Here is a 25,179-nt window from a genome sequence, read left to right as displayed (position 1 = left end):
GCATTCTTGTCGACTGCAAAAGTTAGAAAACCGTGGGCTGGAATTTTTAACTGACCGAACAAAAAATCAACAGACCGACAGCTGGAACAGAAATCGCTTCACAGCGCTACTTGTGTTTTAGAAAGCTGCCTAATTATTTACCCAAACTGGACCTGCTCTGAAAACTATTTTAAAACTGCCTCAATATTTACACACTTGGAAACGGTCCATTGCTTACTTAATAATCTCGGTTACAAAAACTGCATCGTTATGTATTAGCCTTTTAACATTATCAGTCTGGAAGTGGGTTTAATACATTGGGCTTTTACCCAGGACAAATGTTTTCAACCTCAATTTTTTGACGGGTTTCCCTGGTGCAAAAAGAATTTTAAAACACATGCAACATATTTTGCAAATCTTTAAAAAAAAAAAAAAAAAAAAAAAAGAGGTCACATCAGGGATACAATCTGTGGCCACAATCCTGCAAGTGGATCCATCTAGACAACAACGCTGGCCCAGATTCTCAAATGTGATTAATGACTTTAGAGCTCAGTTTATCACAGAATCACTGAAATGCTGGGCTGGAAGGGACCTCAAGAGGTCATCTAGTCCAGTGGTTCTCAACCAGAGGCCCAGGTGCCCCTAGGGGGCCGCAAGCAGGTTTCAAGTGGTCCACCAAGCAGGACCACCGTTTGACTCGCTGGGGCCCAGGGCAGAAAGCCAAAGCCCCACTGCATGGGGCTGAAGTCTGGGGCCCTGAGCCCTGCCACCTGGGACTGTAGCAGAAGCCTGAACAACTTAGCCTTGTGGTGCCCCTGTGGCGTGGGGCACTGGGCAATTGACCTGCTTGCTACCCCCTAACCCCGGCCCTGGCTTTTATATGCAGAAAACCAGTTGTTGTGGCACAGGTGGGCCGTGGAGTTTTGAGGCATGTTGGGGGTGTCTCAGAAAGAAAAAGGTTGAAAACCCCTGATCTAGTCCACCCTCTCGTGCCGAGGGAGGATTAAGAATACCTAGGTCACTCCTGGCAGGTGTCTGTCTACGCAACTGTAAAGGGGCCTGACAAATCCTGAGCACCTGCTCCCTGGAAATCAAGCCCTTTAAAGGTGTCTCAAGTCAGTCGACCAAAAAGTGAAGCAGTTAAAAAAAATCACAAAGTTTGGGCTGCTAATATTTAGTATTTACACTACACTTTTCATCTTCAAAGCACTTCCGTTATTAATGGACACTACCAACACTGCTGCAAGGGATAGATTATGCCTATTTTGCAGATGGGGAAACTGAGGGAGAAAGGTTAAGAACCTTGTCTAAGGCCACAGGGGGAGGCAGTGCAAGACCAAGAATTAGAACTCAGTAGTTCCTGGCTCCCAAAGCTCTGTTCAGAAAGGGTGCCCCAGGTAAGCCATAGTCACTGCAAATGCTGCAGCGCATACACAGAACAGGCCCATCCGCTGCACCGCACATTCCAGCCGCTCCAATGGCATCAACACAGCAGGTGCAAGGAGCAGGGGCCGGGTTAATTTAGTAAACAGTGGTAATGACTCAAGTCGTTACTTTCTTGATTCTTCTCACTACTCTTGCTAAAAGAACCTGCTAATGCTGGTGATCACAGTGCAAACTATTACACAAAGCTCGCCCTCACCTACTCAGATGTCTCTGAAGGATTCTGAAGTCATAAACCCTCCTCACTGTTGGGGGTGGAGGTTTGAAGAAACCCAAAGGCGGCTTAGTGATGATGGTCAGAGCATGACAGAAACAGGGTAGAGACTGGACTACATCTGACATGTCTCCTTCCCATCCAAAGTATTGTGTGTCTGATGAAGTCAGAGTTGGCCTTGCAAAATTTCTGCACACTGAGCTGTATTAGAACCAGAGATGGGAAACAGGTTCCTTCAAGTTTTAGGAACACAAAGCTGTAGTGATGGGTTTAGATCCTGTGAAAAGACTAGGGCTCCCAGGTGTAATTATTTATACAAATTAATAAATAAAGAAGAAGAAGAAGAAGAAGATGATCAGATTCTGATTTGGGCCTCTCTCTAAATGACATGCGCCTCTCAGCAAGTTGGGAGCCACGAGCTGATTCAACAATTGGTCTAACTTCAAATCCAGGAGTAAATACTGCTCTTGGATTTGCATGGCAAGTCATGCATGCCAGATTCTGCTTCCCCCATAACCTGCAACTCTCCTGATGTACCGATATAAATAGGTTTCAGAGTAGCCGCCGTGTTAGTCTGTATCCGTAAAAAGAAAAGGAGGACTTGTGGCACCTTAGAGACTAACAAATTTATTTGAGCATAAGCTTTCATGAGCTACAGCTCACATCATCAGATGCATGCAGTGGAAAACGTTAAGGAGTTTTTAACTGATTACACACAGCACAGCACAGCCGCAGTGGGCTTGATATTTTATATCTTGCATAAGGGGCTACTGTTTTTCCTTTCTTTTTTTTTTTTTTTTTTTTTAATTAATGATTTTGTCCATCTGAGGCACATCATCTGTAAGAAAATACACAGCCCATGTAAAGAGGCTGTTCCTCTTAATACATCATCTGTACCTGACACTGCCTGCTCTGGCAGTTCTCAACGTTATCCAGCAAGTGCGCTGAAAAGTGATTGTTGTACCTAACCCAGCTGCGAGACTCTGCGCGTCTCTCCGGGGGGAACAGGAGCTGTCATGTTCATTAAATGCATGATTACAGCTATGATTAATAGCGGGGTCGAGAGCCTAACTACTTTTCTTTCAATCCTTTGAATGAATCATCAGCCAAACTGCACAGTAGCGTTGTCCTATCAATCCAGCTACTCAAGGATTTTCTACACGGTCCATCACAAAGCATCTTCCTCTGAACTTTTTGGTAATTTTTTTAAATGGACAAAAAAGCCTGGATTTATCCCTGCTTAAGCTGTTCTGCAACCACAAAACGTATTTACAACCAGTGGGCTCCAAGGCAGTGTTTCTCCTCCAACACCATCACATCAATGCCAACCTTTGCCCTTAAGGTCATCACAGCAACTGGGACACAAATAAAGCTGATCAACAATCAGGAGATCCTTCATCTACTACCCTCATCTCCATATCCCCTGGTAGGGACACTTGATAATTTCACAGATAGCCACTTGAGTGCTGTCTGGGAGAAAATGTTCAGTGTCTTACAAAATCTGTTGGCTAGAGAGCTGCATGCAGAACCTTCTGAGGGGCTGATCTGAGACTGTGGAATGTACTCCCCCAGGAACTAAAGGACCATCACAAACCTCACCACACCAAGCCCCAAAACAAGACACTCCACTGCACATGCGGCTTCTCCTGGGGCAAGACTAAAAGAACAAAAAACACGTGACAGATAGGTCGTCACATTGCTACACTACTGGAAGGCACTCAGATCCTACGGTGGTGAGTGCAGTATAGGAACCAATATCGAATAGATCAGAATAGATGGCAGGTCAATTAACATGTCGCTTCAGGAGTCCGGGGCAATCAATAGATTAAAAATGGGGGAGGTATTTAGATGTCATCTTAATGTTTTTATGATTCATATACAATCTTTGAAAGTGATTCATATATTTTATATATATAAAAATTAGATGTAAATTGAATATTTTCCTTTGCACCAATATTAGCTGTAATTATTGTATGGTGTTAGCTTGGTTAATTATCAGTCCAGTTGTTCAGGAAGGAAAGAATGCCAGCATCCAAGATGTGAAGGACACTTTGAAAACACAAATGCTTTATATACAGGGAAATCAGATTTTCCATAGAAAAAGCTTGAGAGAGAGGAGCAGATGGAGGACTTACTGAGTCAGGGATGCCCAGCACTGGAGGAGGGTACCATATAAAGTTAACATTCCCATGTACCAAAGAAGATTGGCAGGAGCACTTTAAGAAAGCACAGCTGGTCGCCACATTTAGTTGCAGCAGAGATCAAGGAGTGAATGGGCCACAGACGGAACTCAGCTCTGGAGGCAGAATGCTCCAGGTCAGAGTGGAGGCAGGGTGGCCAGAGTAAGGGCCCCACCATGCCTGTTCTGTGGATACAGGACTTTGGTGCCCAGGGCTGTTGCTTTCTCCTACAATGTTTCACCAGCACAAAATCCATTTTATTTGTTTAAATCCCCAAAAAGAAAGTGAAATTAACGTACCAGGAGCAATTAGCACTCCGCACAGGTGATCACAGCTGACGGATGCTCCCTCTGATGGGCTTCTCCCTGGATTACCTTAATGGGTTTTTCCAAGGCTTCCATTATTTTGCCTACTTCTAAAGGGAAAGGGCTTTTGATGGAGCTCCCACCAAACAGCGCAGCTTTCATCCATTCCCCGTATGGCACTTCTGCACCATTAAACGCAATTTGTTCTGCTAAACCTGTTTAATGCATGACCTTGGCACCCAGGAAGAGTATTCTTTTAACCACAATGATTCCTTTAATAGGTCACATTATCATTGTGCTTTCTCTTCTGCTGCACAGGCAGCCCTACTTCTCGGGCAGCGAACGAATCACTGCAGAGTGCTCTGGCTTTATTGCTGAACAAAAAGTTTTTAGGTTGGTGCCGAGGAAATTTATTTCTTTAATTATTATTCATTTAAGTGGGTTCCACCATTTCAGATAATCAGCACTAGCAGCTGCTGAGGTAATTTATTTTACTCACCAGACAGTGAGAGGCCTCATTCCCTACAAGGTAATGACAAAACAAGGTAGAAGGTACTATTAAAGCCAAGCAGCCACACTTTCCTCCTTGCTGACCTAAGTGAGCTGCAGATAGAGTCGTAAGAGGAGCATGAATGTCCTTGATACGAACCACATCCCAGAGCATTTTGTTATTACGGAAACACACCTGAGATTAAGTTAATAAAAAACACTTGTTTGTTTCTAGGTTATTAATATTATGGCTCTGGAAATCTCTGCAAGGAACCCCCAAACCACCCAAAATGCTCAGGATTTCATGGCAAACTCCAAATTGGGCCACATCCAGCCATAAGATTATTATTTATGATGCACTACAAAATTGCATGTGCTTTACAAACAATTAGGTGACAAGGTCTCTGCCCACAAGAGCTTGCAATAAGGGTACTGTCTCTAGTACATCTCATCATACTGGAATAAGATGGTGAGACATCAAGTTGGCTGGCAGGATGCTGAGCGCAATTTACCACTCAGCATAGATCAGGGCAAGTCAGGTTCAGCCCTGAGTCAGCAAACCCTGATTAAACCCTTCTGGGGGTCAATTCAAAGCACAACTGCAGGCTTGGGAGGCAAGGCTGAGCCCAGCAGAAGTGGTGCCAAAGATGTCTGCTTGAGGCTCCGCAAAGTGAAATCACTGAGGGGTGAATGGGTCTCACTATTTTCAGCTCTTCCTAGTGTACTTAGGAGCTTGTAACAAAGCCTCTTTCCTCACTCCGACATCAGCACAATTCATCAGGCTTCTGCCCCAAAACTGAAATGTATAAGAAATTAAAGGATTTTCTTGCTTTTTTCCCAGTACCCAGCCTCCTCCAGGTATGAGAGAGCCTATGCAGTACGTACACTGGCTGTGGCTAGGAAGAGATGTGGACACCTGTTTATATTACCAGCTCAAGGCCAGAGCTGAAAAGGCCTCCATGCATAGAGTTCCCATTGACTTCCACAGGGGATCTGCCAGCAGAAAGCTTGCAGTACTGCACCCTTACAAGTTAGGCATTTCTTGCACTCTTGAGGGTGGCTGAGTGCCCAAGCTTGTGGTAATAGAGACAGATTAGCACTGAAAGGCAAATCATATTGGACTACAATTCTTTTGTGAGATGGCTCAGAGTTAACAATAAAAACATTTCACCTTTACTCTACATCCATTTAGCCCTCCCATACTCCCCCACCCCACCCCCAGAGGTATTATCCCCATTTTACAGAAAGGGAGGCAGAAAAGTTAGTAAACTGCCCCAAACCAGAGGTAGTCAGCATCTGAGATGGGATTAGAACAACGAATCGTGACCTCACTGATTGACTGTTCTGTCTCTGTGACTGAGGGGCTGGCATCGCTCCTGGGCTCAGAAAATCACTAAGAGCACAAATTCATGTATTGCACTAAAAGGCATAATTGGGGCTAGGATGATATTTAACAGTAGCAGACACAGAGCCCACAATTCATTTGCGGAAAGTGTCTCTGCATGTCAGAGCAGCAACTAATAAACCTTAAGAAGAAGAAAGAAAAGGGGGCATGTTGTGGCGAAAGCACTTCAGCTTTTTAAACCTTTTTCTTTCTTTTTGGAACAAATTAAACTCGAAGGGCTGGCCTAAAGCCAAGGAGCTAACTAGAGAATGGATTGTTCACACAAGCCCTCGGTGACATCACCAGCTTGGTTGTGGTGCTGAGCACTTTATCATCTGTGCAAATGTGGAAATTGCATTTCTGTGGCGCTCAGCACTTCTAAAATTAGTTGGTAAACAACGAGCAGATAGTGCACTTTCTTCAAATGCATTCTTCCCTGCTACGGAAGCTGACAGCTTGGCTCGGACTTTTTTTTTCTTCCCCTTCCTTTCACCCGAGTATGGAGTTCCCCTGCTGGGTTTGAAATCATGTTTATTATTATTAGTTGTCCTCCTCTGGCACCATCCAGCTCAGGATCTCAAAGCGCTCTGCAAATGGTAATGAGTCTTGACTCCTTAATGCTACTGTGGGGGAGGGAAGTATTGTCATCCTCCTTTTCTGTTTGGGGAAACTGAGGCCCACAGAAGGGAAGTGGCAGGCCCAATGTGATGCAGCGAACCAATGGAAGGGCTGGGAATCTATCTAGTATTTATCCAGCACCTGTGTACTATTGGAACATATCCAAGTATTTACAAATAATACCATTTCCCTCTCTCCTCTTTCCCAAAGTGTGGGAGAAATTGCCTTGTTGACAAATTCTCGTGATTTTATTCTGACTCTCATGATATATCCTGTTTTTCTTAAAACTCCAGCTCTTGGAATCTCCTCATCATGGTACAATCTCAGCCTTCATTAAAATTAAAAAGATAACTTTCTAGCCTTCGTGATTACAGAGAAAAGATTGAAATTCAAAAGGCAAATAAAAAGAATGAATTAAAAACAAAAAACAACTCCTCATGATTTTGGACCACTTAGGGTATGAAAGAAACAGCCTGGTTCATTCACAGTAGTTTTGCTGTGGGGGAAGATGTGAAGGACTAGAAACCCTATCTTCTGACTCCCAGGCTTGGAAATCTATGCCAAATGTTCACCTTTAGAAAACTCTGCAAGACATCTGTAGAGGAGGTAAGTAGGGTTTAAAATCTTGCATGGTTGGCCAAGAGGGGATTCTGGCATGGCCCAGAGGCCAAATCCAGCCAACTGACTTCTGTGTCTTTAGTACACGTCAGGCCCATGACTAAACATCCCAGTTTGCAAATCTGCATCCTGATCCGAGCAAGATGGAAATGGAGCACTGCATGCTGGGACTGCAATCCCCATCCTCTGCCCTTCCGTATTACCGATGAAAGGGGCTGCAATCTGGTAATGGTAAATTAGGCACAGCCCTCAAGCTGCTATAGCTAATATGTGCTCCAATGGGTATAGTCTGAGTGCTCCAAAACCATCACAGTTCTACCATCTTGTTTTGCTCGACTCCTTCCTTTCGCTAAACTCCCTCATGTTCTCATGTATGTACTGCATATATTCACTCAGGCTCTATTCAATTAGCATTAACTACAACAAAAGGGGCCATTTCTCATTAATCATGTTCTGCCTATAACTGCCTTTTAAACAAAACTGCAAGCACTGGCCATCGCTTCAGTTCGCCTCCTGAATTTGTAGTAGGGATGGGTGGGGACTCACTCAATCGTATCTAACAAAGGGCATCAAGTGGGTAAATATGGACAGGGGGACTTTACAAGGATGAGACCCAGAAACTAAACAGTGCATGGAGGAGAGCCTGAAATCAGCTTGCCTGCCACAGATGCCTCTGTGCACCTTCAATTCCATCATGTTACCAACAGCTTTAACTGTAACCAGGAGCAGTTCTTTAATAGATTGGGGTCAGGACTGCTTTCCGGACAAAGTCAAATCTTAATTTTGTTTCTGCTGCTTTCAATCTTGTACCGGGGTTGCTCTTTTTTCCTTTAGAATTTATGAAAAAAACCAAGGGTCCTTTTCCAGGACCTCTTCCCCATTTCCACAATGGGACATAGAAATTCCTTAAGTGCCTCGATTTTGTTTTGTAAGATGTGAAAAGAGCAGAGGCAAGGTTCTTTGTGAGCAAATAAAACTTATCAGCCTGTCCAATTAGAGACATCTAGCCACAAAATATGTGGGTGAATATTGTTTTAACCTGCTGCCCAGTTCATACTCCTTTGTTTCAGAGGCAGCATTGAAATCATCTCTGTACCCACCACTTTGAGGTGGCTACTAATGAAATGAAATTTAATTGTCAAGAAGACCCCAAGGTTAAAGGTTCGTTTGTTTCTGATCGGCATGCTCCAACACGCACTGGGTGCCACAGAGTAGCAGAGTGACTCTGTAACCAGGTCAGCATTTTTATTTGCATGCCCCCCCCCCCCCCCGGAACCTTTTACCTCAATGGTTTAACCATGTTACATCCATGTTCTGATCTGTGCAGGCAGATGGATCTCGTAAGAGAACTTTGCTAAGCAAACAAAAAGGAAAGCAAAGTGTGTGGTAAGTGCATACACACACATTGAGCGTAGTCATTGCATCCACTCCCTTTATAGGCATATCCTATCTTAGTTCAAAGGAAAAAAATCACATGTGTTGAGAAAGAACATTAAAATGCCACTACAGTCAGATAAGGGTCTATCATAAAAACTGCACTTTCCATACAGCCAGGAGGTCAGCTCTGTTGACTAACAGACTTGAGCTGAGGACTTTCCCACAAAAACATGCTTTTATTAGCTTTCACTCCACCTAGGCCTGCAGAACCACCACCACTATGGGAGAAGAGGTGACGGTCTAGTCTGGCTTGTGTATCAGCAAAAGAAATGATTATGTATGTTCCAATTACATATATTTTGACTAACAGCAATAATGCATGAACCAGTCGCTCTTCTTTCCAGCCTCAACACACTGGTTTTGAAAAAAACTGCAAGGGATTCCTGAAAGTTGTTAGAAGTGTAATGCTCCTTTGAGAGAGGGATGCAAGGGGAAAAGGCGGACAAAATCCAGCACCGTGCAGATGTGACTGCCGCCATCATCTCTCCACCATACAGGGAACAGTGAGCTAGGTATGCGTGAGACGCCGTGGCGTTATTGGTAGCCATTAATTGGAATGGACCAAACTCCGCTTTCGGTTCCCTTTGTGCAGCCTCTGCTGAAGTCAGCATGACCATATGGATGTAAGAGCAAAACCTGGCCCTGGTTCAGCAGCATCCATTCTAATGGAAGGGTGCAATCTAATGGCTGTTTTTAGCTGTGCAGACCAGTACTTTTCTTGCCTGTGTGCATTCAGTTCAGGTTTCAGCATAAAGAAACCCACATACTCCCCCACCCCTCCTCTGCTCTCCTGCCCAAAAAGTGCATGGCACAAAGTTTACCACTCTCCGTCTTCATGGTAATGAGGTGGATTGCAGACAAGCAGCAGTAAAACTCCTGGTTTCCCCCTCACTTAGGGAGACAGATGACTTGCTTTATCACTTCTGGCAGCCTTGTGATTGGCCACTGAGATTGTATAGGGCTGGAATAGATGCAGCCCCAAGTCCAAATTCTTAACTGCTCTAGCAGTTAAAGTAAGCATTTGGCCTGGACAGCAAAAGTGAATTGGAACGGTCCAGCTGCCTGGGGGGAAAAGATTGGCAGAGCACATAACAAGACAGTCTGAACAAAGAGGACTAAATCATACTCAATAACACTTATCCGTTGCTGTCATATAGTGCTGGTAGATGACATGACGGAATGAAAGGATCAGAGTGTGGCAACAGCGCGTACAAAGGGAGGGACTCCTGGATAAAGCAGTAGCCTGTCTGGTTTGTTTAGCATTAACTAGCTACTGAAATTCAGTATTTGGCTTCTTGTCTGTGGCAAACATTGAGAAACCACTGCCTTGAACGTGAGATCTGTGGCACCCGCTCCCAGAGCATATCGCACAAAGTAACTCCTTTTCCCTTCTGCTCTTTAGATTTCAGTGTCTGCTCACTAGAAGCTAATCTGGCGCACAGCACAAGATTAGTGGCCCATCTGATTCGCGGGTAGGGACATGTCAGAATTTTATCATAACTCTAATTGTAGCCGTGACTCAAGGAGACAAAATACTGACCCAATAAATTCAGACGAAGAGCAGAATCACAAGGCAAAATTATAACCCACCTTAAGTAAATTCCAAGCTATTAAATTGTCAAGAGTGTTTCCCATCTCCTTGCTAGTCCAAAATACACTATGTTTTGCACTGAAGGGGAACTGAAAAGCTCTCTTTTAAATATACTTTTTAAAGTGCTCAAGATCAAGATTACGTGGATGTGTGGAGTCTCATACACAACAAATAAATACGATTTTGCAGTCTGACAGCCCCACCTGTCCTGAAGGAAGGAATTCTGATATTCAATGGAATTCACCCTTTCCGAGCAGGAGAAAATATGGCTACATTCCAAAGGAGGTCACACACAGAGACAGAGCTATAGGGGTATAAACTGAATGGCCCAAATGGCAGGGGTCAGAGGGACATTCACAACAGAAGGGATTCAAAACTAAGGGCCCTTTATTAGTGTTGGGTTCCCCCAAATCTGAGATCACCCACTCCCCCAAGCATTCACTGAACTGGCTGACAACACAGGTCCTAGGGTACCTATTGAAGCATAGACCAGGCCCAGGGCAAAGTCCATTAATTCCTTTCTTATTATAGTGAGATAATGGCAAAGCTTTGCAAACCCTCATCTAATTTCAATTAGAAGAAAAAAATATTTGCAAAACCTTAGCAGATGATGCACAAAGTCTGCCTGCCTGGTTTCATCCTCTGACTTCGGTCCCTGAGCCACCCCTCGCTTTCTTTTCAAAAGAGTTACAACAGGTCACCTTTAAAAACTAACGCACTTGAAAGCCATTTCCTTTACCTCTTGCCTAGCAACTCCCAAATTCAGGGTTTCCTGTTTCTTCGGCAACAGTTACTGACCCTGTAAACACCTACAGGCAGAGCATCTCTCAGCGCACCCTGTGCTGTTCCAGATGTTCATCAGAAGAAACAATGGATCCTGAACACTGGCCTTACTGTGTGGAGAGCCCTAGTTCATCTTGAGCAGAACTATGTTAGTTACTGTTTGCTGAGATTGACGGGACAAACAGGCTCATCAGAAGCTTGTGCTAACACCGTCTAAAGGAAAATGCATCCAAGAATAAAAATGGTAGGTTAATTATGTCCTTCCAAAACACTCCGCTTTCCAACACAAGACTCTTCTGAGACCCCAAGTATTTAGAGAGCCATAAAGAAGTGCCATCCTAAGGAGAGTGATAATTAAAGGGATAGCCTTACGTATTTACCTTATAATCTGTACTAATTTTCAGCAGCAAAGGAGATTATTCTGAATTGGCTAGTGTGTCTGTGTATGCCGCTGCCCTCTGCTGGATAGCATCAAGACTGCTCAGCTGTGTGTCACAGGCTCTATACTGCTCACAGCTAATCAGGATTCTCCTTTAACTTGAGTGGCAAGGGCCTGTGCTTTTGGAGCAGAAGGATCCACGCTGTATTCTCAAAGAAGCTTCAGTGTGAAGCACTGAATGTCTGTGGTGTGCAGCAGAGCGCTGGCAAGGAAGCCGGAGGCGTATTACAATAATAGCCACTCTCATTGAGGGGCCATGGAACATTATTACTTTTTTTTGCTTTCATTTGATGGCTGCCTTAAAAAGAAAGTATTTAGAATTTGAAAACCACTTCTTCACAGACCTTTGTGGCAGGCTGAATTCTGGACCTAGACTAAGGGACAGTCACCATCAGCCAGACAGAACGTTGGCCCAGGATCTCCTCCAGCTCGCCGGGGCTCCCTTTCCCCATCACAGCTGTTATTGTACTGCATGCTCATTTGGGATCGCAGAAAGGACAGTTCCAACTGGCAGATGGACTTCCCCAATACAGTAATCACCCCCAGCTTTGAATCAGCCCTTCCCTTCAAGCTGACATTAGAAGGGGCCTTGGAAGCTTAAGTGCTGAGTATCTGTGATAGGTGCTACGACTGCACCTACTTCCATCTCTCTCACAAACCTCAGAGATACACAGGAGCCATCTCCAAGCAGGTCAACAACAGAGCAGAGCTTTTACTCTAACACTGGTAACCTCCTTCCATATGGAACGTACCAGTTTAGTTTATTCCTGTTTCCAGCCCTTCCGCCACTTTATAATCCAACAAACTAACTGCCCCCTGCTGCCTAGAATTATACTTTCTACCACTACTAAAAACCAAGCATCTAGGTATCTCCCACCATAAGCAAGGGCTCTAGACTGGGATTTTCTAAACTACTTAGAGTTAGGTTCCCAATTCCTATTGAAAGTCAATGAGAATTAAGGGATTTAGCCATTTGGCATTTTAGAAAATACATCCCCTAAATGTCAAAAATCTTCGTATTAACCATTGCCGGCTAACCTGGCTCGCTCTGTGGTTTGGCCCACCTGCTTTCCCCTTTGCGAAGTTCCCCCATACCTTTTCCCACACACAGTAGCAAAGCGATGGGTCAACAGTTTACAGGTGGGATCAAATGCTTTTAAAACAAACAAGAACCTGTGCATGTGGGTGCAGAGACAGCAACAGGGAAGACACTGTATAGTACCTGCCTGCGTAGCCAACCACAGGGTGGGTCTCCGTCCTGAACAGGACTAAGTTGTGAAAATGCCAGCTAAAGCTTCCTTCCCAAACTGCTGGCCAGACTTCTTTTAATGCTCTCAGAAGGCAGATTACCTGGAAACGATGCTTCATCAACTTTCCACCCCTCTGACCTCCTCAATATCATCATCTCTGGCATTATCTGCACACTTCTTCATTTCCCATCGGCACGGCCTGGGAAGCTAATCCCTGGTTTAAGCTAAATCTCCACCCTCTTCACCTACGGAGATGATATGGCCGTAAGCATTTCTCATCGCCGTGGTTACTTCTCTAGCCTATCCCTAATTTCCCACTCTCAATTCTCTCTCTCACACATTTACCATCTGCATGTAAGCTGGGGGGAGTGGGGGAGGGTGTTTATTCTTTGTTGAGATATTGCCATTTGCTCTTAATTTCTGCCCATTTTTAAAAACTTTCAGAGGCTGTTCAGTTCTTCTGCTGACAGGATTTTTGTGCCTATTCAAGGCTCTCACTCACTCACTCTCTAATCCTGTTCTTTATGGGTTTGTTTAACCGCACTGGCTGCCAGCGTCCCTTTTAAATATTTCATTTGCCTTGGGCTTTTGCTCTCTTTTGGGTTGTTTTCAAGGGGGGAAACAGGGAAATTAGATGTAGATTGATTTTTTTCCTGAGTTAATTTGGACAATAATCGATTCCAAAGATTTTCCTTCACCTCATCCTGCACTTCTGTGAAGTCGGGGGTTGTGGGCACGCTGCCGAAATGCCGCTTTCAGATACAGTGAGAGAAGCATTTCAGTTCTGTTTACACTGTAATCAGCAGGCCCCGGGTGCTCACCAACTTCTAGCTTGTTTATCATACCTCGGTTATTTCTATTGATCAAGAGAGGGGAGAGGAAAAACCCTCCTAAAACGATGGGATGTTCCCCCAACTATGCGAGGCAACAGAACTGTATGCGATCGTCTGGGAACGTTTCCCCTTTAACTGATTCCACTCTAGTTATCCCAGTCAGCATCTGGACAGTTGAGATGTCCTTCCCCTCAGTAGCCTAGGCCTTTCAAATAAGCTTACTATATCGTCTTTCACATGTCCTGAGCTCTCTTTTTAACCTGTCAATCTCCCAGTGTTTTAAATTATATTTAAAATTAAACCCTCACCTTTGTATCAAGTCATAGAATCATAGACTATTAGGGTTGGAAGAGACCTCAGGAGGTCATCTAGTCCAACCCCCTGCTCAAAGCAGGACCAACACCAACTAAATCATCCCAGCCAGGGCTTTGTTAAGCTGGGCCTTAAAAACCTCTAAGGATGGAGATTCCACCACCTCCCTAGGGAACGCATTCCAGTGCTTCACCACCCTCCTAGGGAAATAGTGTTTCCTAATATCCAACCTAGACCTCCCCCACGGCAACTTGAGACCATTGCTCCTTGTTCGGTCATCTGCCACCACTGAGAACACCTGAGCTCCATCCTCTTTGGAACCTCCTTTCAGATAGTTGAAGGCTGCTATCAAATTCCCCCTCATTCTTCTCTTCCGCAGACTAAATAACCCCAGTTCCCTCAGCCTCTCCTCATAAGTCATGTGCCCCAGCCCCCTAATCATTTTCGTTGCCCTCTGCTGGACTCTCTCCAATTTGTCCATATCCCTTCAGTAGTGGGGGGACCAAGTCAGATCCAAGTATAGTAACGTTAATTTACACATCCACCCTCCATCTCTCCAAAACTCAACCCTCTCCCACCAAAAAATGCTACATACCAACCACTTGACTTAGCTGAGCTTAATTATAATTAGAAAGGCAGAATGATCCAGCAGTTAGGGCACTAGCTTTGGACTTGGCTGTGCCGCTGTAAGGTCTACCGTGCAGCTGCTCGCCCATCGGCATAATTCAACCACCTCCAATGAGCGGCAGTAACTATGTCGGCAGGAGAGCATCTCCCGCCGACATAGCGCTGTCCACACCAGTGTTTTTGTCGGTGAAACTTATGTCGTTCGGGGCTGTGTGTTTTTTCACACCCCCAACTGACAAAAGTGCCAGTGTAGACATAGCCTTAGTGTCTCTGTGCCTCAGTTCCCCGCCTGTACAACGAGAAGGGAACTTCACAACACCTCAGTGAGGTTGTGAAGATAAATATATTATAGATTGCGAGCGGCTCAGCTATTACAGTGATGGGGCCACATAAATACTCGAGAGAGACAGCCAGATTATCCCTGTTGTTCTTTATGACAGTGGTTACAGAATGAACACCTGCTGAGCACAGACAGAAATGGAGGAAAATGCACAACAGGTCCTCAAGCCCTGGATTGCTTAAGAGAAGTACATAAGACTAGCTGTCAAATACAACTGGGATAGGCACACAGGCCATTCTAGACTAGGATACTGGTCAATCTAGGTTTGTCATTTTACCTCCAGCAGTAACCAACAGCTGACACTTCTATAACAAAAGTGATGAAGACGTGAAACCAATGTTATTGGGACAAATATCTCTAGAAGCAGTTAACAGTCACTGCTGATCTACTTACCTCAGTATTAAGTTTAATTTGGTGAACCCAACAGATGCCTTTGAACTGGATGAGCCATTTACAGGCAGCACTATCTTAGGTAGCTATAGGGTGCCTATCAGAGTAGTATCTCGGCAACTCTGGTGTTTAGGAAAATGACAGGATCTCACCCGAGTTCAGGCAGTCTTCCCTTTGTCTGGTAAAGCAGCTATGGGTAGGGCTGTCAAGCAGGCTATGTGAGGGTGGCAACGATAGTTCAGGCACATACTCCTGCAGGGTTTTGCTGTGTTTGGGAAGAGTTAAAATAGTCTCACAGAGTAGCGGGAAGAGTTAAAATAGTCTCACAGAGTAGCAGAAAGAGTGTCTGGGGAGAAGCAGCAGCTGCAGGAACGCTGCTGGGCTGGCGAGCTTTGATACAGTGGGGTGTTACGTCTCCGTAAGCTTCACCTTGCTTTTACCATCTCATAGCCCTGTTCAAGAACATACATATTTCTCATCCAGTCAGACTAAAGGACACAGTATCCGTGGCCTGCGTGGCTGCATTAGTTTGCTTCTCTCCCACTTTGATTTCTGGTTTTTACTGGCCCTTTGGTGGCTGGGACCCTTCATGAGCAAGCAGGGGACAAAAGCGAAGTGTAACGTGCCACACGATGGAGTTGGAGAGATGTAAATGCGGACATATGTTGCTCAGTTTGTCTCACCAGGAATTCACACACACACACGTGCAAATGCTCAGCACAGAACACAGAGGCATTGTCATCACCTACCTGTTCTACTGTGGAGCTTGTGACTCAGGTCGCCACCCCTGACCGGGGAGCTGGAGGTTTTGGACAGTTTATTTGCTGACACCCTGTACATCACGCCTCCTATACAGCAAAAGCCTTTGTTCCTCCAACTCTGTTGCAGCTGCTGGGATTTGCCGCCTAGGGTTGACTGGCGCATTTGGTTTAATACCAGAGATCTGCAAAGACAATGAAATGCCACAAATGGGAGAAGAGGTGAGCTTTGCATCCATAAAGCTATCCAGTGAAGCTTCACTTTGCTTCAGATTTCATGGACAAACCTACAGATGCAGGGAGTCTTCTGGGGATAGGATCCAGCCCCACCTATGGCCACTTGCTGTGCGAGCTGGATCCTTCCTGCTCATGCTCCGTACTACCCTAATGATGGAGAGCTCTAAGTAACTACAGGAATCAGGGGCTCTCTTCTCCTGCTGTTTCACAGCCCAAGCTGGAGAAAAATCATAGATTCCCCCACTCCTCTTGTTTAACATCTATTGACTACGTCTTTTAAGGCCCTTCTGCTCCTCAGCTCAGGACACAGTACACCTTCATTCCCTCTTCCCTATAGGCCTGAGCAGCCCCGTCCTCCCCAAGGTGGAATAGAAGGTTGGGGGAAGTGCTGCTGGGAGGAGAACTCTGGATCTTGAAGCTGGCTGAGGGGGGCTAGGGGACATCAAATGACTTCCCAGGGCACCCTGGCTTTGGTTGACCCAGCCCTGCTCACTAGCCCTAAATATTGCTGACTGATACCGTGGACCTCCAGCGCTGAACCCAAAGAACAGCTAAAACCTGGGCTGTATACATGGCTATTAGTGCATGACAGCATATAGCACAAGGAGGTTTCTGTGTGCCTTCTAAATATAGAGCCGACTTTACTGCTACCAAAATACATACATGTGGACACAGCCATCCCAGTGAAACTGGGCACAGGAGCACTCGGCTGCCCAGTGGTTTGGAACATCCTGTCCCTAGCCCTGGCTCATGGAAGATCCATAGCTGCCAAGGGCAGGAAAACCAAGCTCAATGGTTCATTTAAAGCCACAAGTTGGCTCTCTCTGAGGAGCCCCCTTTTCCCAGGTTGTCCCTGTTTTGCACCAATGCCGGAGAGGATGCCCTCTCTGCAGAATCTCCCCAAGAAAGGATGTCCTTCCTAGCCAGATGGAAGGTTGGGGCAGCCCAGACGGGGCTGGCAGCCCAAGACCCATCTGCAATCAAAAGTAGCTAGCAACAGACGTAGGCCTGGAATTCCACAGTCAGGTGGGACAAACACCATCCGGACTCTGCCCCACTACTGCAGCTGAACAGAGTCTACCCTACTTACTGGAGCCCTAAAGCTGTAGGAAAGTGATCCACAAACTGTGGCCCTTCAGTACCTCTTTAGGGCCTTACATGTGGTTCTTGTGGGAGGGATGAGAATGGAGTGATACCCCTTACTTCCCAGCAGTCAATGGGACAAAGGTATAGCACAATCACATGGCCCTGGTGCTTTTAGGACACTGGAATATGATTAATCTAGGGCCTGTTGACAGCTGCATTTGAGATGAACAGCAGCTGATAAAGGCTGTAAACTAACACCTTAGTACCAACTCTACCCTCCATGTGCTCATTCACTGCAGAAAACCCTTCCAGTTGACAGACTGACTTTTCCTATGTAATGGCAGCTTGCCTTCAATCTGTGTAAAGCCGTGTGCCTCATTTTTGTACATATCTGTTATGCATACAGAGCTGTTGTGGCCAAATCAAATCCACTCAAATATCAAGTCCTCTTAACCATTTACCACTAATCCAAACAGTAATTTGTTTATGCAAATTACAGCTCTAATTTTGTATTAGTACAATTTATGCTCATAATGCTATTAACAGAACGTACATAAACCATGCATTACTGAAGAATATCTGTAAATTAAGGCCTGGCATCCCATCAGCAGAACGCAAACCCTGGGAGCATTACCTTTAAATGAAGATGTGCTGCAAAGAAAGAGAGAATTGTAAAATGTAATAGTTACATTTATTAGTGCTTAGTTTGACAGTCTATTCATTTAATATGGCTGTTGCCATTGGCTACCAACCGTACATATCTGCTTGCGAGTTTCCACAGATGCAGGGCAGGAGAAACCTTAGAATGAATGGTTATGCTGCGGTATTCTGCAATCGGATTCTTTGGCAAGCCCGTCAATGTGCCTTTGGGACTTGTGCACCTTATTAAAGATCTAAAAATCTGTGTTTATAGCAAGGGGACTCACATGAAATGGAGAAAGAAACTTCCCTGTCATTCTTGTACAGGGAAGTTAGCATTTCTAATGGGGCTACAAACAGCAAAAGCCCAGTGGTGGGATCTCTAACTGAACAGACAGATGTGCGTGGATTGGATCGCAATGCAGAATGAAAGAGAGTTGCATCTGATTTCCTCCTGCATTCTCTCCATGGAGCCTCTCACCTCTGCCGTCCTAATGTGCAAATCTGTGACATAGTGAGGACAGCGGCCCAGTGGTCAGAGCAGTAGCCTGAGAGTTGGGAAAGCTGGGTTCAAGACCCTGCTCTACCACAGACTTGCTGTGTGACCTTGGACAAGTCACAATCATTTTTTGCCTCAGTTCCCTGTGTGTAAAATGGGGATAAATGCGCTTCCCCACCCTACAGTGGTGTTGTGAAGATAGATGCAGTAAGATGATGAGGCACTCCATTACTATGGTAAAGGGGGCGATTTAAGTACCCCCTATAATAAGCCTGACTATGCTACGTCACGGCCTAGTGACCAGCCTGCAGATGGGAAACAACCCCTATCTTCTGCATTTCAGAGGTTTGTCAGCTTGGTTCCAACCTGTTTTCTTGGCTCATCCAAACCAAAAATCACGGTGAAAGTAGTTTTCTCTCTAGAGAGATCTAGTTCCACTGGTCTGTGGGGAACAGGATTCTTTAGAGATCAGAGGTGCTTGGTGTGCATAATGTTTGATTCTTAGGAAACCTCTCTGACAACACAAGGAGATCCACGCAGAGCCTTAAATTCACAAGGCCTGGCAGGAGTGAACCTCATCTCCAAGCTACACTACACTGCAACTTGTGCTAGGTAGCACTCTCCTGGCGGGCCATTTGGAAGTGTCAGCCAGTGCAGGATGGACCTACCCTCCTTTTAGGCAGGGGAGACAGGACACAGCATATTAATTGCATGTTAATCCCATGCGCTTCCTAGTGTAATTCAAGACCTTGATCAGCCTCTAAAAGGCACATAGTGCCTGTCTCAGGCACCACCTCTCCTCCCCCTGAATCCCATCATTGCAGGGGTAAATAGCCAAGGCTTTGTTGGTTGGTTCCCAGAGTGGAATTCCAAGGACCTGCGGTAAAGGTCTCCCAGCGGCGGGGCTTCAGCTGTCGAATTCACTCACAGCACAGACATATCAGAGCCAGAGACTGATCTTCAAGGCGCATCTATTTGTGTGGGCCCTAGCAAAATTATGAGTATTAGCACCCCTTGGAAATTAGTCTCCCGGCTGGTTAGCTCCTCGGTCTGGTCTCAGGGAACTGAACTAGATGCTGTGAGAGGATGCACTGAGTTCTAGTGTACATACATTAAGAATGGACCCTGATACCTTAGTGGTGGACACCTTATTACGTTAACACAAATAGTACATTATGCTAAACACACAATAAAAAGTTTCCATAATCATAAAGCATTATCAACACTCCCTGGGCAAGAGAGACCACCTGAACTACACCCCTCCACTATCCTTCCCTCTAACAGCTCCATATGTTAACCTGGAGAGACGCATTGTCAAGTGGGTCTACATGCTAGTCATTCTTACGTTCCCATTTTGCGTTAGTCTTGAGCTGTGGACCACAGCCTCTGACAGATTTGTATTCATTTATAGACTGCAGGGGCTCAGAATAAAAAAAAAAAACAAAACACACATTTTGAGTCATGGCATCTCCATTACATCTCCACTTTCGCTGCCTACTTTCCACATCCAGGAAATATTAAAGATAACCATGTTGCACAAAATGAAATGAGTTCAGAGCCAGATACTATTTGTATGGCATTTGTAGCTTGTGTACTAACTTCCTCACTGCAAAACCACAGGTTCTTTGAAGTCACACACCTTCTGCGTGGGACACTGGAAACTCAAAGCTAAAGTGAAGGTTTGAATTTACAGAGGAAGGGTGATTTGGGGGCTAAAGGATTGAAAGGGGTATGTAGGGTCTGTTTCCGTTCCTGCCCCAAACTATGTGACCTTGCAGGCATCATTTAAACTCTGTGCCTCAGTTTCCCTCGTCTGTACCAACAAGAAGGCTGAGTGGCTTAAATGTTGTAATGCTTGTAAAGCGCTTTGAGATCCTTCTATGAAAAGCACAACAGATGCTCGAAGCATCTCTCATGTACCTATAAAAACACACACCTTCAAAGAGCACAAGCCTCTTTCAGAGCTACACAATGGCTTGCATAGACAGGCCTGTACTTAACGTGTCAATTACTCTGTTGTACTTTGAGGGCTCTTTGCTTCTATTTGCATTAGATTGCAGGGTTTTACTAGGAAGATCCTTAATACAGACACCTGCATTCAGGATTGTTCTAAATACAGAGACTCCGTAAACCCTTCTTTGGAAAGCATGCCTGGAAAAGGCCTCATTAAAGCTATCCACCCTAAGGTGGTTGGTGCAGTTAGTTTCCTTTAAATAAAGTATGCTAGGTAAAAGGTAAATGCTGCATAGTTTCACTAGCCGTGATAGTTGTAATATGCTACAGCTGTGATTAAAACTAACCATTACAGACGAACAGCTTTTTAACAGAACTTGGCGTTACTTCCACCTTAACTAAAACCAAACTCAAGTGTAAAAACTAATCAAATATAGGAACCTCCAAGTGAGCAAATATTGTTTGAAAGTACTTAAGCTGCTTTCCCACAATTTAATTGGAAGTCAGGTATAACAGCAAAGATCCTTACAAGAAAATTCCACCCAAGAGATCTGCCTACAAGAAACTAAGAACTACACATACTTGACACTATAAAAGGAATTCTGTGACTGTATGTCGTTAGAAACAGAGTATTTGCTTGCTCAGAGAGACAGGGATGTATCCATAATCCCTATATACAAGCAGCATGGTGGGAATGGTTAGCGATATGGGATTTATTTACTTCGATTTCTACATATAAAACATCGAAGAATGCCTATAAAACATCACTGATCGAGACACAAGGCCTGGCTATTACAAAATTACTCCGATACAGGAACTTCCAATATTTTCTTTTAGTCTCTGGTAGGAGAAAAAACCCCACATGCTCATTTAAATTTCCATCTCCGGCTTGCCAGCAGAGATGCACGGAATTCAGTGAAGCTGATGCAGTGCTCAGGGCATACAGACGCTGCTGTGTTAATATCTTACATCTATCATGTTGCAAAGCACACTAAGAGAAGCTTGCTTAAAGGAACGCTTATTTTTCTCCTCCTGTGTTAGCAGCAAATTGTGTGTATGCAAACTGCTGAAGTGAAAGCTGTCCCTGTCAAGACACTAGGTAATTCTCACTGAAAAAAATGTACATAAGCCAAGCCACTTCCTGCGAGTTGGAACTGAATGCTGAAAGCGTATTAATCTCGGTGGCCCCCGTCTTTCTTTTCTGACAAGTAACTTAGTTAATTTAGCAGATCAGCGATCACCGAACTGTGTTGTACACTGCTTGGTGTCTGAAAACCTAACATCCACTTACACACAGTACAAAATGGGTGAGTCAGAGAGAACTACAGGGGAACAGAGTCCTGGCTACACTGGGAGTAAAATCCTTTTACCCCCAAAACATTCATTCAAGTCAGGAAAAAAAAAAAAGTGTTTATACCTCATCTGTATTTGGAAGATAAACATCCTAAACACAAAGCCAAGAGCTGCAGCACTTCCGTCTGCATGGTAATGTGCACACAGCGATCCGTTTGTGTTTAAAGCACTTTTAGCCCATCAGTTCAATTCTCTAGAATAAATGCAGCCTCAGTGACAAGAGCATGATTTCGGTCCCCTACTTGGCCCTATTCACACAGGCTGGCTAAGCTCCGTTTAAGTGGAGCTCATTTAAAACTGGGTTAAGTGACAGTTTTAGGGCCTGTGCAGACCGAAGGGCTTGCACTCAATGAAGTTCAAACCATGCTACTAACAACGAGTCCAAGCCCAGTTGTTGCTCCCAGAGTTCCAGCAGTTTCTCTGACTATTCTGGACAATGATTCTCCCTTTATCACAGAGTTACAAGCTATTAAATGTTTACAAACTACTATGGTCCCTGTTCAAGAGACACCATTTGCCCAATAGTTACCACTCCATGAAAAACAGCACAGGTTTCCCTTGTATCTGAGCAGAGAATAAACTGTACAGTACCTGCTGGCAAATACTAACTCTTTCATAGCAACCACTGCAGTTTATAAATATTTAATTCTTTATAAAGAGAAAGCAGTAGTCAGCACCCAGAACATCCGAGGGAACCAGGCTAGCATCTTGGGAGCAACAACCCTACTTAAATGCTATGGATAGTGTCACAGTTTGGAGAGTTCCTCAGTGTGGTTTGCCTTTCTTAACTAGCAGGCAGAGGTTGGAATGTAAGCTTCGGAACCACTGACAGGCCATCTAAGGTGTCTTCCCCCAGTTGGAGATGTTCCACCACAATGACATCTGGAGGGCTTCTGAAGAGAACACCAGGCCAAAGACAATCACGCATCACATGAGACATCCCAGAACAGGATAACAGCACTGTTCCTCATTCTGCCTTCAGAACCACTAGCCAGATTGCTGGAATCTTGGGAAAAAATTGAACAAATTTGAAAGGATGAAGGCTCGGTATGTTTAAGGAGAACTACACAGGCAGACCATGCGCTTGCATTGTTCCCCTTGTGGGACTGAGGCCTAAGTGTGGGGCCCATTCAAATTCAGCTAGGAGAAAATCTCTGGGACTGGTAGCTGGGCATGTCTGATTCTGCTGGGGTTGAGAGATCCTGGAATTGACTAAACTTCGTAGCCAATGGACCAAATAATATTTCAAAGTGCTACAGGAATCTTTATCTTTCTTCTGAGATTAGAGACTCAGAGCTGCACTAAGAGTGGGGTGGGAGTGGCATAGTAACAGATAGGCCAGACAGAGAGGCCTTTATACTGCAATCTTAGCTCCTCCATTTCGGAATATAACATGGTCCTCCCAAGTGCCTAGCAGTGAAATCTCAGCAGCACTCCGAACACACACACACGCACACACACACGTACATGCTGTGTTTGCACACCCACAGATTGTGCTACCAACGTGGGTGACACACATCTGAAGACTGTGGGGACAACATACACACAGTCAAAGCCTAACCTGAGGGCATGACAGTGTTGTTGATGCAGGGAAGTTTTGTGCCACAGTGGTGACTGATGGAATCATCTCTGCCTTTGTTCCCATTCTCTCTGTGCCAGGAAGACTCTGAATAGTGACTTCTCTGAACACGGCTTCCACCTCTCCCCTATGCCCACAGCCCCAGGACCCTAGGAAGACCGGGTCACCTACCAGCTAGGGCTTACGACCTGAAAAATGTTTATTTCTAGAAAAGTCAAAGTTAATGGGGGGAAAAAACTCCTAAATGGAGTTGTAATCTGCTCCAATAACCTTTAGAGCTGTTTCCCCCGCTGGAGACAGAAAGACTGAGGGAAAGGCGCCAGGAAGTTACATTACTGCTTCAGCAGTTTTATTATCAGTCTTCACCCTGCTTGCAAAAGATACAGTCCAGACTGGTGCAGGGAATGCTACAGAATACCTACTGTACATGGAGATGGGGGTGGGAGAGCAGAAGACTGAATACATTCTCTGCCTGAATTCACCTTACTGTACATAGAGTACTAGGCATGGGAACCCTGATAACCTATGGTTACACTAAAGATGTCAGGAGTTATTTTAAATTTCTGCATTTCACGCTGCACAAGGAGGTTAATTCCTTCGCCTTTCACCTTCAGGAATCCTAGGTTTCCATTTGGCTTGGGGTACCGGTCAAATGAGTCTGGAGGATTCAATCTAGTCTCTAGTGGACACATGTCTGCAACAGAATTTTACACCATCAGGTCTTTTCTTAAGCAGAGGGCTGTCCAAGATCACAGGTTCATCTGCAAGGAGGCCTGAATCTCGCTGTGAGAGATTGGAATGGGAAGCTCAGACACTGCCTACCTATGCTCAGCTCTGGTCCCAGCTATCTTATTTTCAGGTGGCATAAGATATCCAGAAATTGACTGGAAAAGATCCATTATGCGCCATGCACCAGAGAAGAGAGAGAATAATTATGTGAATTTGCTGAGCACATATAAGCCATTCCCATATAGAAGGAAGAGGGCGTTGCCTAGAACTTAATTGTCCCAATCATGCCTTTATAAAAGCCGTCTTCCCTTCCTAAAGTAGGCTCTACAGATTTAAGCTGGATTCATTGGTCTTCCAAATAGGTATCTAGCTCTGGCAGTAATATTCAGCTTGTCTCTCCTCCACCTGCTTAAAGTGACATTTGCCGCACCGGCTAAAAGTCTGAGCAAAAGGCAGAGACAGGGGCAGCATGGGGTGAGCGGGGGCGTGAAGGAAGGAAGGACACATCTAAAGAAGGGCAGGGTGCCTCTAAAAACAGCGTGTAGCTTTTAATTCGCAGCAGCGTCACAGCACTCTACTCAATTGTTACCCTAATGGAAAGGATGGCCTTTGGAAACTAACTGTATTGAGAAGAGAGGATAAAATTAATGAGATAATAGCTGGGCCAAGGACCTGAAGAATACACCAGCCCTCAACATGAGGGGCTTGTAATTCCTTTTCTACAACACAAGCCCTCAGATCTAAAGACTTTTCCCATCCGTCCAGCAGGCCTTCTCCGGCAGGAAATTTCATTAACGCTGGAAAATAGGAAAGGTATTAAGCGTGGATAATGAAGGCCAGAGAGGGAACAGTGCCTTAAGATAGTCTTCTTTCTAGCCTTTGTAATGGGAGGCATGAACTTTCCCTTCAAATCCATTTCTAATCCATTTGAAATACTACAGCAAATTATCTTCCCTTCAGCCCGAAAGCGGCCAGCCAATTTACTCCGAATAGAAGTGACAATGCAACAGAATTTATCGCCATAACCTTGACTACACAAGGTTGAGGGTTGCCTTTCCCCCACTCCTGTTTGGGGGAGGATGGCGGGGGGGGGGGGGGAGAGAAATACAATTTT

The 25,179-nt window shown here is 45.0% G+C and overlaps 1 protein-coding gene across 1 annotated transcript in view; it reads right to left on the bottom strand.

The window, feature by feature from the left end:
* The window catches only part of ZC3H3 (zinc finger CCCH-type containing 3), a 344,144-nt gene that overhangs the window by 118,850 nt on the left and 200,115 nt on the right, over nucleotides 1-25,179 (bottom strand). The window contains exon 6 of the mRNA XM_074943734.1: nucleotides 15,982-16,175. Coding sequence (XP_074799835.1) covers nucleotides 15,982-16,175 — 194 coding nt within the window. The remainder of the gene's footprint in view (nucleotides 1-15,981; nucleotides 16,176-25,179) is intronic.

This window comes from Natator depressus, chromosome 2 (assembly GCF_965152275.1).
Source record: "Natator depressus isolate rNatDep1 chromosome 2, rNatDep2.hap1, whole genome shotgun sequence".
Taxonomy (NCBI): Eukaryota; Metazoa; Chordata; order Testudines; family Cheloniidae; genus Natator; species Natator depressus.
The sequence above is the reverse complement of the archived record's forward strand: the minus strand, read 5'-3'. Positions and strand labels throughout refer to the sequence as shown.